Source organism: Scyliorhinus torazame, chromosome 7 (assembly GCF_047496885.1).
Source record: "Scyliorhinus torazame isolate Kashiwa2021f chromosome 7, sScyTor2.1, whole genome shotgun sequence".
NCBI classification, from domain to species: domain Eukaryota; kingdom Metazoa; phylum Chordata; class Chondrichthyes; order Carcharhiniformes; family Scyliorhinidae; genus Scyliorhinus; species Scyliorhinus torazame.
In genome coordinates, this window is record NC_092713.1 from 153,605,829 (window position 1) to 153,624,794 (window position 18,966).

Sequence of the window (18,966 nt, forward strand, 5' to 3'; positions counted from 1 at the left end):
CTCGCATCCTTCCACTGTAGCAGAATCCTCCGCCAGGCTACCAGGGACGCGAAGGCCAGAATACCGGCCTCTTTCGCCTCCTGCACTCCCGGCTCGTCCAATACCCCAAATAGTGCTAACCCCCAGCTCGGCTTAACCTGGGTGTTCACCACCTTAGACATCATCCTCGCACTACCCCTCCAGAACCCATCCAGCATGCCCAGAACGTATGGGTATGATTTGCTGGGGTCCCCGAGCACCTCCCACACCAGTCTTCCACCCCAAAGAACCTGCTCAGCCTCGCCCCTGTTATATGCGCTCTGTGAAGAACCGTAAATTGTATCAGGCTAAGCCTGGCGCAAGAGGAGGAAGAATTAACCCTACCCAGGGCGTCCGCCCACGTACCCTCGTCTATCTCCTCCCCAAGCTCCTCCTCCCATTTACCCTTTAGCTCCTCCACCAAGGTCTCCTCCTCCTCCTGCATCTCCTGGTAGATCGCCGAGACCCTGCCCTCTCCAACCCACACCCCCGAGAGCACCCTATCCTGATCCTGAATGCTGGAAGCAGCGGGAACTCCCTCACCTTCCGTCTTACAAACACCCTTACCTGCATGTACCTGAAGGCATTTCCGGGGGGAAGCCCAAATTTTTCCTCCAGCGCCCCAAGGATCGCAAACGTCCCATCAAAAAACAGGTCCCCCAACCTTCTAATTCCTGCCCTGTGCCATCTCAGGAACCCTCCATCCATTCTCCCCAGGACGAACCGATGGTTCTCCCGGATCGGGGACCAAACCGAAGCCTCTACCTCACCCATGTGGCGCCTCCACTGCCCCCAAATTTTAAAAGTCGCCGCCACCACCGGACTCGTGGTGTACCTAGTCGGCGGGAGCGGCAGCGGTGCTGTCACCAGCGCTCCCAGACTCGTGCCCACACAGGACGCCATCTCCAGCCCCTTCCACGCCGCCCACTCCCCCTCCATTACCCACTTGCGGATCATCGCCACATTGGCAGCCCAGTAATACCCACACAGATTAGAATTTTCATAGAATTTACAGAGCAGAAGGAGGCCATTCGGCCCATCGAGTCTGCACCAGCTCTTGGAAAGAGCACCCTACCCAAGGTCAACACCTCCGCCCTATCCCCATAACCCAGTAACCCCACCCAACACAAAGGGCAATTTTGGACACTAAGGGCAATTTATCATGGCCAATCCATCTAACCTGCACATCTTTGGGCAGTGGGAGGAAACCGGAGCACCCGGAGGAAACCCACGCACACACGGGGAGGATGTGCAGACTCCACACAGACAGTGACCCAAGCCGGAATCAAACCTGGGACCCTGGAGCTGTGAAGCAATTGTGCTATCCACAAGGCTACCGTGCTGCCCCAGATTAGGTAACGCTAACCCTCCTCTGTCCCTACTCTGCTCCAGAAACACCCTTCTCACCCTCGGGGTCTTTTTCGCCCACACGAATCCCATGATGCTCCTACTGACCCGCTTAAAAAAGGCCTTAGGGATCAGGATGGGGAGGCACTGGAATATAAAAAGGAACCTCGGGGGCACCGTCATCTTCATCGACTGTACCCTACCTGCCAAGGAGAGTGGCAGCATATCCCACCTTTTAAACTCCTCCTCCATCTGCTCCACCAGCCTCGGCAAGTTGAGCTTGTGTAGGGCCCCCCAGCTCCTGGCCACCTGGATCCTCAGATACCGAAAACTCCTTTCCGCCCTCTTCAGTGGAAGCTCGTCTATCCCCCTTCCCTGGTCCCCTGGGTGTACCACGAAGAGTTCACTCTTCCCCACGTTGAACTTATACCCGGAAACGTCCCCAAAATCCCTGAGGATGCGCATCACCTCCGGCATCCCCCCCACTGGGTCCGCCACATACAGTAACAGGTCATCGGCATACAACGATACCCGGTGTCCACCCCCACCCCCGGACCAGCCCCCTCCAGTTCCTGGGCTCCCTTAGAGCCATAGCCAAAGACTCAATTGCCAATGCAAATAGCAAGGGGGATAGGGGATACCCCTGCCTCGTCCCTGGTACAGCCGAAAGTATTCCGACCGCCTCCGATTCGTGGCCACACTCGCCACCGGGGCTTCGTAAAGTAGCCTAACCCAACTAATGAACCCCTCCCCGAACCCAAACCTCCTCAACATTTCCCAGAGGTACCCCCACTCCACCCTATCGAAGGCCTTCTCCGCATCCATCGCCGCCACCCCCTCCACTGTAGGCATCGTGATTACGTTAAGGAGCCTCCGGCTCCGCACATTGGTATTCAGCTGCCTTCCCATAACAAAACCCACCTGGTCCTCGTGAATCACCCCCGGGACACAGTCCTCAATTCTGGTAACCAACACCTTCGCTAACAGCTTCGCGTCCACGTTGAGGAGAGAGATTGGCCTATACGACCCACACTGTAATGGGTCCTTATCCCGCTTCAAGATCAGCGAGATCAGCGCCCTGGACATCGTCGGGGGTAGGACCCCCCCTCCCTCGCCTCATTGAAAGTCCTCACTAACAGAAGGCCCAGCAGGCCCATGTACTTCAGGTAAAATTCCACCGGGAACCCATCTGCCCCCCGTGCCTTCCCCGCCTGCATACTCCCCAGCCCCTTAGTCAGCTCCTCCAGCCCTACTGGTGCCCCAAGCCCAACCACCTGCTCCTCCTCCACCCTCGGGAACCTCAGTCGATCCAAAAATCGACGCATCCCCCCCCCCCTCCGTCGGGTGCACAGACCTATACAGCCCCTCATAAAAGTCTCTAAATACCCCATTTATTCCCACCCTACTCCGCACCATGTTCCCCCCTTTATCCCTAACTCCCCCAATCTCCCTCGCTGCCTCCCGCTTCCGAAGCTGGTGTGCCAACATCCGGCTAGCCTACTCCCCAAACTCGTACACCGCCCCTTGCGCTTTCCTCCACTGCACCTCTGCCTTCTTGGTGGTCAACAGGTCGAACTCGGCCTGGAGGCTTCGTCGCTCCTTGAGTAGTCCCTCCTCGGGGACCTCTGCATACCTCCTATCCACCCTTAATATCTCCCCCACCAATCTCTCCCTCTCTCTCCTCTCCTTCTCCTTGTGGGCCCTAGTGGAGATTAGCTCTCCCCTAATCACCGCCTTCAGCGCCTCCCAGATCACCCCCACCTGCACCTCCCCATTATCGTTAGCCTCGAGATAGCTTTCAATGCACCACCGGATCCGCCCGCTCACCTCCTCATCCGCCAGCAAGCCCACATCCAGGCGCCACAGTGGGCGCTGGTCCCTCTCCTCCCCTAGCTCCAGCTCCACCCAATGCGGGGCATGGTCTGAGATCACTATGGCTGAATACTCCGTGCCCTCCACCCTCTGAATTAGTGCCCTGCTCATAACGAAGAAGTCTATCCGGGAGTAGGCTTTATGGACGCGGGGAAAAAAAAGAAAATTCCCTGGCCCCCGGCCTGACAAACCTCCATGGGTCCACTCCTCCCATCTGGTCCATAAACCCCCTCAGCACCTTGGCCGCCGCCGGCCTCTTGCCCGTCCTGGACCTGGAGCAGTCCAATGCTGGATCCAGTACCGTGTTGAAGTCCCCCCCGCCCCCATTATCAAGTTCCCTGCCTCCAGGTCCGGAATCCGGCCCAACATGCGCCGCATAAATCTGACATCGTCCCAATTCGGGGCATACACATTCGCCAAGACCACCCGCACCCCCTGCAGCTTACCGCTCACCATCACATACCTACCTCCATTGTCTGCCACGTTGTTCAGCGCCTCAAACACCCGCTTCCCCACCAAAATCGCCACCCCTCGATTCTTTGCGTCCAACCCCGAGTGGAAAACCTGCCCTACCCACCCCTTTCTCAGCCTAACCTGATCTGCCACCCTCAAATGCGTCTCCTGGAGCATAACCACATCTGCCTTCAGTCCCTTCAGGTGCGCGAACACATGGGCCCTCTTGACCAGCCCGTTCAGGCCTCTCACATTCCAGGTTATCAGCCGGATCAGGGGGCATCCCGCCACCCCACCCCCCCTGCCGATTAACCATCCCCTTTTCTAGGCCAGCCACGTGCCCGCGCCTCCCGCACTCTCCATTCCTCCCAGCGGCAGACCCCCGCCCCGATTCTCTCCTAGCTCCAGCTCCCCTTTGGCCAATGCAGCAGCAACCCAGCCACCCACCACCCCCCCAGCTAGGCCCCCCCTAGCTGCGTTGCTAACCCCAAAGCACTCCCGTAAGTCAGCTGACCCCGGCCACTCCCGCCACTCCATCGACCCCCCCCCCTCCTGTCCATCAGCGGGCACTCCTCTCCAACACTGCCCTTCCCCCTCCCCCCGGCCCTGCCCCCTTCCTTCCCTCGCGCGGGAAAAAGCCTGCGCTTTGCATCAGGCTGGCCCTGCCCTCTCTGGCGCATCTCCCTGTTGCGGCCTAATCCCAGCTCCCCCACCTCGGGCCTCCCATCTCCCCTCCCCCCAACGGGGCCCCGTGCTTCCAACCACCGACGCCCACACTCTCACACTTTGAACCAATTCACCCTACCCCACCCAGCACCCAAGGAAACAATACAGAACAGAATAGAACATCCCCCAAAGTACAGTAACCACAGTAGCCCTCCGCAACCTCCCCTCACAACCGACCCTCAGTCCCTGTCCAACATTTCGGCCTGAATAAAGGTCCATGCCTCCTCCGGCATCTCAAAGTAATGGTGCCGGTCCTTAAACGTGACCCACAGTCGCGTCGGCTGCAGCATCCCGAATTTCACTCCCTTCCGATGCAGAACCGCCTTAGCCCGATTGTACCCGGCCCTCTTCTTGGCCACCTCCGCGCTCCAGTCCTGATATATACGGACCTCTGCATTCTCCCACCTGCTGCTCCGCTCCTTTTTTGCCATCTTAGGACACACTCCCTGTCCACCAAGCGGTGGAACCGCACCAATACAGCCCGCGGCGGCTCGTTAGACTTGGGCCTCCTCGCCAGGACTCGGTGGGCCCCATCCAGCTCCAGGGGCCTTGGGAAGGCACCCGCGCCCATCAACGTGTTCAGCATCATGACCACGTATGCTCCAGCATACCGACCCCTCCACTCCCTCCGGGAGACCCAGAATCCGCAGATTCCTCCTCGACTGATTCTCCATGTCCTCGAACTTCTCCTGCCATTTCTTATGCAGCGCCTCGTGCACCTCCACCTTCACCGCCAGGCCCAATATCTCGTCCTCATTCTCTGAGGCCTTCTGCCACACCTCCCGGATTGCCGTCCCTTGGGCCTTCTGGGTCTCGACCAGCTTGTCGATCGAAGCCTTCATCGGCTCCAGCAGCTCTGCTTTCAATTCTGTGAAACAGCACTTGAGAAACTCCTGCTGCTCTTGTACCCACTGCGCCCACGCTGCCTGGTCTCCACCCGCCGCCATCTTGCCTTTCCTCCCTCGCACTCTTCGCTGCACCAGAATTACTTTGTTCGCCGCTCCACTCTTGGTCCAATCCATACAGTGCCGGGGAAATCATACTGTCACCTTCCCACACTGGGAACCATTGAACAAATGCCGCTGGGACCCCTCAAAAGAGCCCAAAAGTCCGTTTCTGGCGGGAGCTGCCGAACGTGCGACTTAGCTCAGCATAGCCGCAACCGGAAGTCTCCATACTGCCATGTCCAACTACCTTGTGCTGGGCATCACAGTACAAGCCCGTCTATCCATGATCACCTGATCCAAGGGGCCATTATAACAAAGGATGTCAGCAAGCTATTACAGATAGCATTTTAACTGATAATAATAATCTTTATTATTGTCACAGGTAGGCTTACATTAACATTGCAATGAAGTTACTTGACAGCGATTGGAAATGGGTTTTGCTCCTCTCCCTGTGCTTATGAGGATCACCATGACCTGTATTGTTGCTCTGGTAGAGTTAAGTTAAGTCTTCCAGTGAATTGCTAAAATAAAATGGAAACCAAAACTTCTGGAATTACTTAGCAAGCCAGGCAGCATCCTGGGAGAGAGAAACAGAGTGAATTTTTCAGGCTGATGACTTTTCATCAGAACTGGAAAATGTTAGAGCTATAATTGATTTGAGTAAGAGGTGGGTGGGTGGGACAAGGACAAAAAGAAGGCTGTGATAGCATGAAAGACAGGAGAGATTGAATGACAGAAGAGTCTTACAAGGTGAAAGGGGATGGTAATGGAGAAAGAAAAGAAAAAAATGTGCCCAGAGTATATATTTTGCTCTCTGAAAGTAAAAACAAGGGAGAAAAAAGTGCAAAGAAAAGAAAATAGGGGATAGAATGTGCGATCTGAAATTGTTGAACTCAAATGTTATGCCTAGAAGGCTGCAAAGTGCCTAATCAAACAATGAGGTGTGAATTCTCAAGTTTACTTTGAGCTGCACTGGAGCACTGCAGCAGACCAAGGACAGGGATGCCAGCATGAAAGCCAACCAGAGAATTAAAATGACAGGCCATCGGAGACTCAGGTTCATGATTGCAGTTTGGTCTCCCCAATGTAGATGACATCACATTGTGAGCAGCAAATACAGTACACTAAATTGAAATAATTACACAAAAATCTCTGCTTCACCCACAAACATGTGTTTGCGGCCAGGGAGGGTGAGGAGAGAGGAGGTAAAAGGTAATTTCCTCTTTGCATGGGAAGTGGCAGGACGTTTGGGGTGCTTTAGGCGTAGACCAGGGAATTATGCCGGGCGCAGTGCCTTTTGATCGCTGAAAGTGGGGAGAGAAAGGGAATATGTGCTTGCTCCTGGCATCACATTGGAGGTGGCGGAAATGGCAGAAAATAATCTGTTGAATATGGCAGCTGGTGGAGTGGAAGGTAAGGACAAGAGAACTCTGAACTCTATCGCGGTTATGGGAGGGAGGGGAAGGGGTGAGAGCGGAAATGTGGCGGACATGGTCGAGGACCCTGTCAACCATGGTGGGCGAGGAATCTTCAATTGAAGAAAAAAGAAGTCACCTCAAACACGGGGAGGACGATTACACCATTGTAACCGATGTGACGGAGACAGGTACTGGGAGAAGGGAATAAATCATAGAACATACAGTGCAGGAGGCCATTCAGCCCATCGAGTCTGCACCGACCCACATTAAGCCCTCGCTTCCACCCTATCCCCGTAACCCAATAACCCCTCCCAACCTTTTTGGATGTGGAGATGCCGGCGTTGGACTGGGGTGAGCACAGTAAGAAGTCTTACAACACCAGGTTAAAGTCCAATAGGCTTGTTTCGATGTCACTAGCTTTCGGAGCGCTGCTCCTTCCTCAGGTGAATGAAGAGGTATGTTCCAGAAACATATATATAGACAGATTCAAAGATGCCAGACAATGCTTGGAATGTGAGCATTAGCAGGTGATTAAATCTTTACAGATCCAGAGATGGGGTAACCCCAGGTTAAAGAGGTGTGAATTGTGTCAAGCCAGGACAGTTGGTAGGATTTCGCAGGCCAGATGGTGGGGGATGAATGTAATGCGACATGAATCCCAGGTCCCGGTTGAGGCCGCACTCATGTGTGCGGAACTTGGCTATAAGCTCCCCACGCAGACATGGGGAGAATGTGCAAACTCCGCACTGACAGTGACCCAGCGGGGAATCGAACCTGGGACCCTGGCGCTGTGAAGCCACAGTGCTATCCACTTGTGCTACCGTGCTGGAGTGCTTAGGAGGTGTAGGATGTGAGGAAATGTAGTCGAGGTAGCTATTGAAGTCAGTGGGCTTGTAATGAATATTAGTTTGACAGCTAACACCAGAAATAGAGAGCGAGGTCAAGGTGGGAAGAGTTAGAGATGGATCATGTGTCTGCATGGGTTTTCTCCTGGTGCTCTGGTTTCCTCCCACAGTCAAAAGATGTGCAGGATAGGTGGACTGGCCATGCTAAATTTCCCCTTAGTGTCCAAAAGGTTAGGTGGGGTTATGGGGATAGGGCATGGGAGTGGGCCGGATAGGGTGCAGACCTGATGGACCGAGTGGCCTCCTTCTGCACTTTAGGGGTTCTATATTTCCATGTGAAACTGAGAAAAGATTGGAAATTGGAAGCACACTGTAAATTTTTCATGCAAAGAATTTTGTTCAAAGTGTGGTGCATTTAATGACTGAAATCTACATGAGAGGAAAATGTCTGAAAATTTTAATTTATTAATATTAGCACAAAATTGTTGCTGTTTGTACATTGCCTTCAAATGAAGTCTGGTTTGAATTTCTGTTCACTAAATGTGTAATCCAAATGAATTAATCTTTTTGGCTGGCAAGATTTTTTTTAATGTCTGATAGTATTTTCAGCTGCAAGTATCTATAATTGCACAATGGGCCAGCCAGAGTACAGTTCTGAATTTAGATATAGTGTTTTTCACTTCATGTTTGTCACATGAGCTGTATATTAAATCCCCCATAAAGCAGGAAGTGTGTCTAGAATGAACAGATGGGTAGCAGACTCTGAAAATGCTTTTCTGAAAGTACTTCAGGCGAAATGTAAGTGGTTTGTGTGCAGGCGAGCACTGAGACTTAAAGCAGTATTAATACGAATTTAGTACCCCAGCTTCACTTTATTTCCGATCATGATATCTCCTTGCCGGGGAAAATATAATCAAATCCTGCTCGTTAATAAGTTAGCCCTCTGAGCAGCCAAACCGTTAAAATATTCAGAGAAATCCAAGATCACTCAGTCCAGGAGCAGTGACTGGAGTTCAGTTAGCTGCGTGTTTGGTCATCAGCCAACATCACTAAAACAGATTAATTAGGCCATTTGACTCGACTTTTGCTGGGTCTTATTCCGAGTATTTAATTGGCATGTTTCAACAAATTACAATAGTGACTGCATTTCAGAAATACCTTTTTGGCTGTGAAATTCTTGTAGATATCCTACAGTTGGATAGGGTATTAGAAATGCATTTTCCATCTTTGTGGATGTGATATCGTATTAATAATCCAGAGGTTCTGCATTTGAATTCCACCATGACAAATCACGTCGGGCAGCACGGGTAGCACAGTGGACCCCATGTTTGATTCCTGGCTTGGGTCACTGTCTGTGCGGAGTGTGCATGTTCTCCCGTGTCCGTGTGTGTTTCCTCTGGGTGCTCCAGTTTCCTCCCACAAGTCTCGAAAGACGTGCTGTTAGGTGAATTAGACATTCTGAATTCTCCCTCTGTGACCCGAACAGACGTCGGAATGTGGCGACTAGGGGCTTTTCACAGTAACCTCATTGCAGTGTTAAAGTAAGCCTACTTGTGGCACTAAAGATTATTATTACTAACAAGTGACAAAGATCATTCAGCCCATCTCATTTTATCAATCCAGCAAGACCCAGCAGTCCTTGCCTCCTCCATCCAAACCAATCCCACATTTAACTGTTTCTTCATGATTCTTGGATTTTTCACTTCAGTTGCTCCATCTGAAAGCCCTGTCTAAGTTTAGATTAGGCTTTTATGTGAAGAATTTGTCATGTCCATTGACACTCATGTAATAACTGATAATGACTCTCAATTCTCCCTGATCTCTCTCTCTCAAAATTCTGGAATGAATACTATATATATATTTTTTTAAAAAATATCTACATATTGAACATAAATCTGCCTTTCTGATTTGTGTCTTCAAATGTGAACACTTGGAGGAAGTAGTAAATCAGGATATTTAATGCTGTTTGCCCCCAGTTTCAAACTTGCTAACATTGTTTTAATGTTCTTCATTGACAGCCCTCTTGCAGTCCTGAAAGACTTTAGCTTTTACCTCTTTCCTTATTCTCTTTTCAGATTTTTCTCTGCTTTTCTAATCACCCTTTTGATCTGTTGCCTCACTTTCTTAAATTTAACCCAGTTGCTCCTCCATTTTCCCTCTCCAAGATTTAATTTGTACGCTAACCTATTAAAGATCTTACTTGCTTAGTCTGAGCCTGTGCTGGTCTTCAGTGTGCATTTGTGTTGCTTGCTCAGTATTATTCCTTTTAAGCTGTTATGTCCTCCAAAGTAGTCTTGATGAATCTCCTCTTGTACTCTTAATTACTTCAGTTGTACTTCAAACATGATCCTTTTGAAGTTATAAACTTTTCTGAATCCAAGATTGTGTTAAACCCATTGTCTGATTACTATTGCTTAGGCATGCTCAAGGCTCCATTCCCTGAATGCCATCTGGATCATCAATGAGACTTGGCGAAAGATGAGCCTAGTTTCTCTTGACTTTAGTGTTAAAACCTATGGAATGTTGTTTTGGGAAAGATGTAGTCTCAGAGTTTAGGAAAGTGGATAGATTTATATTGGGGATAATTCAAGCATACTGTCTGGGTAACCATTATTGTAATTCATTGTAAATCTTGTTCTTTGCTGTTGCCTTCCTTGTGTTTTAAAGTTTAACAAATGTTTTGTCATTTAAATAATTCACAATGAAACTGACCCCTATCGTCACCGAGTTTCATCTCTTTTCTCACATTTCTTTCCCAATCACAAATATAAACAGTTAAGAACCAGCGTTCCAAGTTTCCCTTCTGGGATTTGGGATGCCCTCAAATTGACCATCAGCAGAATTCAGAGCATAAGAAACGGCATTGATTTTCTTTCCATTAAAAAAATAACAGTGAAGAAAATAAATCGGCATCTTTTGTAAGCATACATTGCACTCTAAAGCTTTGTAGAATAGAGCTTTATAAATGATATATTTCGCCATTTTTCTACCAATCTCAATACCTTCTTTTATCTGCACTTCCATTATTATTGATTTATTTTGCCATTCAACACAGCAGTCAGAGGAGCCAAGTGGTGGTTCACAGTCAGACTCAAAAACTGCATCTGATATAGTTAGATTTTTAACTAAAATGGGCAAATATTTGTATTGTTTGCACGTGTGTTGTGTGTGTGGACATGTGTGCGTGCATGCATGAACATGCTTGTCATTTAACTGTTTACTATTTGTGACGATAATGTGGAAACTCTGGATGTAGTTGCTGTCGAAGCCTCAAAACTGGTATGGTGAGTTTGAGAACCTAGGTTGAATTGACCATTGCAAGTTACTTGCTTGTCATATAAACCTAACCAGTTTACTCGTCAGGAACACTGCAACTTAGTGGTGATGTCACTGGACTAGTGATCCAGAATCCCAGGTTAATAACCTGGGGACATGGGTTTAAGTACCATCAAAGCATTCGGTGGAATTTGAGTTCAATAAATATGGAATATATAGCTGGTCTCCGTAATGGTGACCATGAAAGCTATCATTGATTCTTGTAAAAACCCAGGGAAGGAAATCTGCCATCCTTACCTGGTCTGGCCTACATGTGACTCCAGACCCACAGCAATGTGGTTGACTCTTAACTGCCCTCTGAAATGGTGAAGCAAACCACCCAGTTCAAGGGCAATTAGGGTTAGGTAGCAGCGAAGCATGAATCCCATGGAAGAGTTTTTTTTTTAACTTGCATACTTCACAGAAGAAAATCTACCCTTGCCAGACCTGGAAAGATTCCAGTCCCACAGCGATAAGTTACAGTGAGATGGAATTTTCTCCATACCAATGTTTTTCAAACTTTTTTTCTTGGGTCCCACTTTTGCCAACCGGCTGACTTTCGTGATCCCCACCAGCCGACCTTCATGACCCACATCACCGACTTTCGTGACACAAGCCACGTTCGCTTACCTTTAATGTGAAAGGTGAGCTTGCTTGGTCCTCATGATCTAACTTGAATCAGATTCAAAGGAGAGGGCAAGGTGCATATCAGGTGCAGACTTCAGCCAATTTCTTCGTGCCATCTTCATCTTTATGAAAATGGAAGATCCAACCTCACATATGTAGGTCATCATGAAGGGCCATAGCACCAGCATGTGTGCTTTACTCAGCAGTGGATACTCCTGAGAGATGCTACACCAGAATGCTAACAGCCTCATGGGCTTTTGGGGTATATTTAATTTGGTATCACAGGTCAGGTACAGCAGTGTAATCTTTTAATTTGGAGTCAGCTGTAAGTTAGTAACTGTCTCTGGGGTCTCAGCCTCAAAAGGAATTTTTCACCCACCACTTTCAAAATCTGAAAATTCGCCTCTCATTTACCAGTACTTCCCTGCATATACTACACACGGATTCTGCATTGGCACAGTTGACAAAACCATACCTCAAGAAATCATCTTTATACTGCTTTGTTCCCAAGTTATGTTTCTTCTTTGTAGGCTGTTAACCAGAGGCCCCAGAACTCTGTACTGAGCTCTCTGTACCTACCCTGGACTCTCCAGGGCTGCTCTCTCCAGCAGATTCAGTTGCGAGATCCTGTCTAATAGGCACATTGTTATTTGAATCTCTGGCAGTCTCTTACTTTAAAGAAAATGATCCACCTTCACAGTCTTCTTGCCAGCAGCCAGAAAATGACGCAGCTCTGCTCCATGATTTGACACCAAAAGTACGTACATGGAGGGCGCTTGACATGAACTGTACATGCAGGGCGCGTGACCGGCTTTCTGCTGCCGTTTCTAGCAGGAAGACTGCACACAGCCTCATTTATTTTCAGTTAAAAGGCAGAAGTGGCCACCATTCTCAATTTAAAAGCCGGTAGCGACCATTGGCCACTTCTCCCACGATCAGGACCACCTCGGGAATGGCGTGACTGTTTGCTCTGCGACCCTCGCAACATCCGCCCGCAACGCGCACTTTGAAAAACCTGCTCTATACAATAGCTGCAATGTTTAGTTCTGGTGTCTTAATAAACAAACACAGATAATTCTGAACATACACAGTAAGCCCATCGACACCTGTAAAGACAAATTTATGTTTTGGATGTGGATCCTGTCATAATATACATATCAGTATATGATGGTGCATAGACAGACACTGACTGACACACTGCAAGACCAATCAACACACACAACACAGCAGCCAATTACCAGTTAGGGCACGATCACTATAAAGACAGAGGGCACTAGTTTTCCCGCTCATTCGGGATGCAGCCTCTGAGACAGACAGAGCCCGCAGTCAGTAGCACAAACATCCACCATGTGCTAGCAGTATAGGCTGGTCAGGTTAGGCATAGGTCTTCAGTCAATCTAACATAGTGTCGACCCACAGTGCAAGTATGTTTAACAGCTCTTAGTTAAATAAAATAGAGTTGTACTATTACAAGTGTTGGTAGCCTGTCTATGTTACTGCTGAGGTAAACGCAGTCTCCACAGATCCAGAGTACCCAACACATCAGATCCTTCATCAGAACTGGAAATGTGTACTGCACAGCACTAAGGGAAAGGCAATTCACGAGTGATAGCGAACAATTCTCTGTACAGGTGGAGTTTCCATTTTGTGTATATTTGTTGTTTTCTGATTTTACTTCAATTGCTGGTTATTTTTTTTCCTTTTTATTTGTACTGTAATTAATTGTCACAAAACTGACCATTATTTCGATAGGGATTCAGTTAACTGAGAGAGAAAAGGAGTTGAGCAAATCAATTGTGCTTTTAACACTTTTAACATGGTGCATGGAGATAAAAAGGATCCACGTTTTCAGCTTGAGTGGAGTTGCTCTGAACTCACTGAACTCAGATTGGCAACGCTGCAGGGAAAGATAATAACCTTAACATCAGGACTCAAAGATTGGATCAAGTGATTTATAGTGCTTTAGTTTGTAACAGAGCATTCCACTCTCTGAGCTTGCTAATTTTCCACTCTGTTTTTGTATTTCAGAAAGTTTAATCAATGAACCAAAAGATCATGAGGTGATGATGCAGATTGATTGTCAGGTGATGGCCACCAGAATCATTCGCATAAAGTCGTCATCTATCCCTTCCTTTCTACGAGAGCATCGGGAAAACCACACTGATTCGTACCAGCGTCCATCACCTGCACCTATTCACACGGCACCTCCCATCATCACAGAGTCTGCCCAAGTGAATGGGTTCAAACTTTATCAGTAATGTTTGGCTAAAACCACACAACTTTTTGAATTGCTGCACTGTTACCCACTGGGTCACAGGGCCAAGTTTGAATCTAAGGTGGGCGCGTGATCCAATTTTTTTTTCTTTAAATTTAGAGTACTCAATTATTCTTTTTCTAATTAAGGGTGGGTGATCCAATTTTTGTCCAACTTGAAAAACAAAATGATTGGAGAGGAATTTTTTTTTTCAATTTGATATCATCTAAGGTGATGCAGTGCACCTTAACCGCCCAATTTGTTCTGAAGATGATTCTGATTATCCGTAATTAACATTTATAGCAGTTTCACTTTGGTCTATTGAAAACTAAAATCTTGCTTTGAACAGATATTGCTTGTGAAATGTTGCAGTCAATGGCTTTAGGTGATGAAACGTTTGGAGGGAAAACCAGCCATAATCCGTCCAGCAAAAGCAGTAGTTCTAAGCATTCTTTTTTAAAATAAATTTAGAGTACCCAATTATTTTTTTCCAATTAAGGGGCCATTTAGTGTGGCCAATCCACCTAACCTGCACATCTTTGGGTTGTGGGGGTGAAACCCACGCAGACACGGGAGAATGTGCAAACTTCAAACGGACAGTGACCCGGCCCTGGGATTCAAAGGTCCTCAGCACCGTAGTCCCAGTGCTAACCACTGCGCCACATGCCGCCCAGTTCCAAGCATTCTTAATCTTCCTCTGCAAAATTACTGTTACCAGAGCAAACACATCTGCACAGTGAAACCTTGATGCATTAGCGTGCCTTGTCATCAAAATATGGCTACTTAAAATGAGAATTCTGTAATTTCTCAAAAAGGTGTAATATTCAAAAACCACTAGAGAGCTTGTTTTCCGGCAATTTTTCGAATCCAATAGCCATTAGTGGAACACAAACATCAATGTCCAATATATGAATCATAATGCTTTTACTGATTGGAAAAGAAGCAATCCACAGCTTAGTTCTGTTATGTTCATCTTTGTTCGGCGTGCCTTTTTCTGAAAAGTTTGTTTCTAATGCTTTGGGCAGTGTGTCTATTTCACAAAGGCCAAACCTGTGATTGCTTCAACTAAGATATATGCTTAATCGTCTAAATGAGCCCAACTGCAGCAATGATGTGACCAAATTCTTAAAAAAATTATTGTTGAAAAGAATTGTGGAAGATTCAGGCCAATTCAACACTTGACACATTTTATCCTCTTGCCACCTCTTATCCTTTCTGTAGAGCATTGCCCCAGGTTCCTAAAGACCTCACTCAGATACCTTATCCAAGTTGATTCTTTTTTAAGTGCAAGCCTGTGCACAGTGAGTCCAGGCTAGTTGTCCATTTTAACCCATCACAGCCAAGGTTGTGATATGCAGGAGCTCCTGAATTGATGATCAGGAGCAGGAATCCTGATGTGCTTCTCTTTTTCACATTGAGCCTGGCAATGTTGAGAACTTTGTCATTTGCATTCACTGGCCAGGCTGGCATGAACAACTCTCCATCACTGGTCAAGGATCAGACCTATGTCTCTTGGCTCAGTATCATGGCATATTTTAATGCAGTTTGTGATCATTAAATTTGAGTTCAGATCAACCATTTCCATGTTTGTTCTTGTCAGGACTCAGCAGTTCATTTCCTTGCTCTTCTATAATCAGATGGAAATTGGGGTACCCCGCATTTGGGTGCCTTGGCCAGTTCACTGGAGTTTATCATCTACGTTGTGATTTGACAGCAGGGTTGCTTGAAAGAGGCTCATTTTTTTGCATCATGAGCACTGCCCCGCTATCACCAAGAGCTCCATCCAGCAAACCTGATCCGTCTATTCCAGTGACACCTGCTGCCCCTAAAGGTAACCTGCTACCATTGAAGCTGCTTATTCCAATGGCGAAGAACAACGTTTTCCTTTATTGTTCACTTATACTACCCAGGAGTATTCAAAATGCATCCTGAGAAAGCTGATGGTGTTGGTCTAAGTTCAGGGTCTCATTTGTTTCTTTCCTATAGCTCAAACTTGCAATTTTGCTTTTTAAAGTTGCACTTAGAAGTTCTTTGTTCATGCTTTCTTCAGTTATATAATTTATTTTGAGATTCCATTTTTTTCAGCTCCTTCTGGAAAGGCTGTGAAGTTGAGAATAATTCTGTGTTTCATTAAAGTTTATTGTTGGTCATTTGCTGAAGTAATTTATCTGCACATTTACGACATACACCTTTAGAATCAATGTTCTGTGGCAAACATGACATTTTTAGAACTCGTCACTGAATTTAAATTTACTTTTGCTTTTGGTAAGTGCAACACAAAAAGACTATATGTACCTTAGTGCTCCTGTCCACCACCGTGATCAATGTGGCCAAAAAGCGATTACAATGTATTTTCTGCACAGCACACGTTTGATGGAATTAACATTCAAGAAGGCTCCAAATTGTCCACAGCAGGAGATCTTCAGACGATCTTGTGGATTTGTGCTTTTTTGGGGGACTCACCAACATCTTTGAGTAAGGAAGCTTAACTAAGATGAATAATTATAACGTGAGTTTATTAAAGGGCCCAGTTGTCTGCTCTGTATAATTCCCAGTCCAAAACATTAATCTCCTTGTCATCACCATCCCACCTCCATACCCCGGAAAAAAAATACCTTTCTTTAGCTTGGATTGTGGCTTTTTGTTTTGGAAAATATTTTTATTTAAGGCTTTTTACATATATATACAGAATATCAGAAGAACAACACATCAACGCAACAAACAACCACAGATATCCAACCCTCCCCCCTATACCAACACCCCACCGCATCCCGCCTTCCCCGTTTTACCCCCTTATCACCCCTCCCACTTGCTGACCCCTCAATTCTCCTTGAAGAAGTAAATGAATGGTTTCCACCTCCGGGTGAACCCAGCTACTGACCCCCACAGAGCGAACTTGACTTCCTCCAATCGCAGGAATTCTGCCAGGTCGCTCACCTTTGGCGGCCCCGAATCCTGACAACCTAACAAAATCCGTCTCTGGGCAATCAAAGAGGCAAAGGGCAATACATCGGCCTCTAACCACTCCATTCCACCTGCACCCCCCCAGACTCCCAGGTCTTCCGACACCCACGCACCGCCCACACCTATCCTCTGCCCCCACAAAGAGCCTGCTTATCCTCACCATCGTCATGTGGGCCCAGTGCACCACTTTAAACTGGATGAGGCTTAACCTCGCACACAACGAGAATGCATTTACCCTCCGCAAGGCTTCTGCCCACGTCCCGGCCCACACCTCCCCACCCAGCTCCTCATCCTACTTGTGCTTAACCTCCTTCACCGGAGCGCCCTTCCTCTCCATCAATTCCTTGTATGAATCCGACACCTTCTCCCCTATTTTGTCCTCGGACAACAGCTTATCCTGCCGCATCATAGGCGACAGCCCCGGGAAGGACGGCACCTCTCTCACAAAATCTCTTACCTGCAGATACCTAAAGCAATTCCCCTGGGGCAACTCATACAATTTCTCCAACCCAGCGAATTTGCCCCCTATAAACAATCCCTAAAATACTCAATCCCCACATGCCACCACCCCCAAAACCTCACGTCCAGCCCCACTGGCACAAACCTATATTTGTCTCATATCGGCGCCCACAGCAAAATGCCCTCCAGCACAAAATGTTGCCTGCACTGCCCCCACACCTTTAACGCCAACACCACCACTGGGCTCACGGAGTACCTGGTCGGCGGGAACGGCAGAGGTGCCAACAACAGAGCCCTGAAACTCATTCCCTTACACGACAACGCCTCCACCTGCCCCCTGGCTGACCATTCCTCCACGGCCCATTTCCTCACCATCACAATATTCTTCGCCTAATAATAATTTATCAAATTCGGCAATACCAGCAGCCCCCACCCACTCCCCCGCACCTGCTCCAAAAATGCCCGCCTCACCTGCGGGCCTTTCCCCGCCCCTACAAATCCAGAAATTATCCCATTGACCTTCCAAAAAAAAAGACTTTGGGACAAAGATTAGGGAGGTTCTGGAACACGAACAGAAACCTGGGCAGCACTGTCATTTTCACTGCACATGCCCGGACAGTGACAGCGGCAACACATACCACCTCTTAAAATCCACCTTCATTCCCTTATCAAACAAGCCAAATTCAATCTATGTAGCTGGGCCAAATCCTGACCACCTGGATCTTAAGTACCTAAAGCTCATCCCCACCACCTTAAATGGCTACTCCCCTAATCTCCTTTCTTACCCTCTGACATCGGGAACACCTCGCTCTTTCCCATGATCAATTTTTAGCCCGGAAACTGGCCAAATTCCCCCAAGATCTCCATAATCCCACCATTGCTGCCCATCGGGTCCGACAAATCATCCGCAAACAGCAAATCCTTGTGCTCAGCAGCCCCCCCCCCCCCCACCCCCGCGCTCAATCCCTCGACACCTTGAGCGCCATTGACAATGGCTCTATCACCAAGACGAAAATCAACGGAGAAATTGGGCACCTCTGTCTCATCCCACGGTCACAGTTAAAGCACCTCAAGCTCATTCGGTTCGTCCGAATGCTCGCCACCGGCACCCTATACAACAGCCGGACCCAATCCACAAACCCAAACACCCCCAGCACCTCAAATAGGTATGCCCACTCCACCCGACCAAAAGCCTTCTCTGCGTCCATCACCACTCCCACCTCCTGCCCCACCGAGGGTATCATAATCACATGAAGTAGCCTCTGCACATTCGCCAACAACTGCCTTCCTTTCACAAATCACGTCTGGTCCTCCCCCATCACCCCCGGCACACGATCCTCAATTCGCGATACAAGCACCTTCGCCAACAACTTAGCATCAACATTCAGCAGCGATATCAGGCTGTACGACCCACACTGCTCCGGATCCTTATATTTCAAAATCAGGGAAATGGAAGCCTGCGACAGTGTGTGCTTGGCGGGGGGGGGGGGGGGGTGGAGATCCCCCTCTCTCTCGCCTCATTATTAGTCCTCACCAGCAGTGGCCCCAGCTCTGCCCCAAACATTTACTGGGAACCCGTCCGGCCCAGGGGCCTTCCCTGCCTGCATCGCCCCCATGCCACCCATCATCTTCCACAGCCCATCCAGGAACCGCCGCATTCCCTCTTCTCCCACTGGGGGCTCCAACTCATACAGCCTCCTACAAAAGGCCTCAGATGCCGC

The 18,966-nt window shown here is 48.2% G+C and overlaps 1 protein-coding gene across 1 annotated transcript in view; it reads left to right on the forward strand.

Annotated features, from left to right (window-relative positions):
* The window catches only part of atf6 (activating transcription factor 6), a 540,099-nt gene extending 524,127 nt beyond the window's left edge, over positions 1-15,972 (forward strand). The window contains exon 16 of the mRNA XM_072511677.1: positions 13,597-15,972. Within this exon, the coding sequence (XP_072367778.1) occupies positions 13,597-13,826 (230 nt within the window). The 3' untranslated portion in view covers positions 13,827-15,972. The remainder of the gene's footprint in view (positions 1-13,596) is intronic.
* The last annotated feature ends 2,994 nt before the right edge of the window (positions 15,973-18,966 follow it).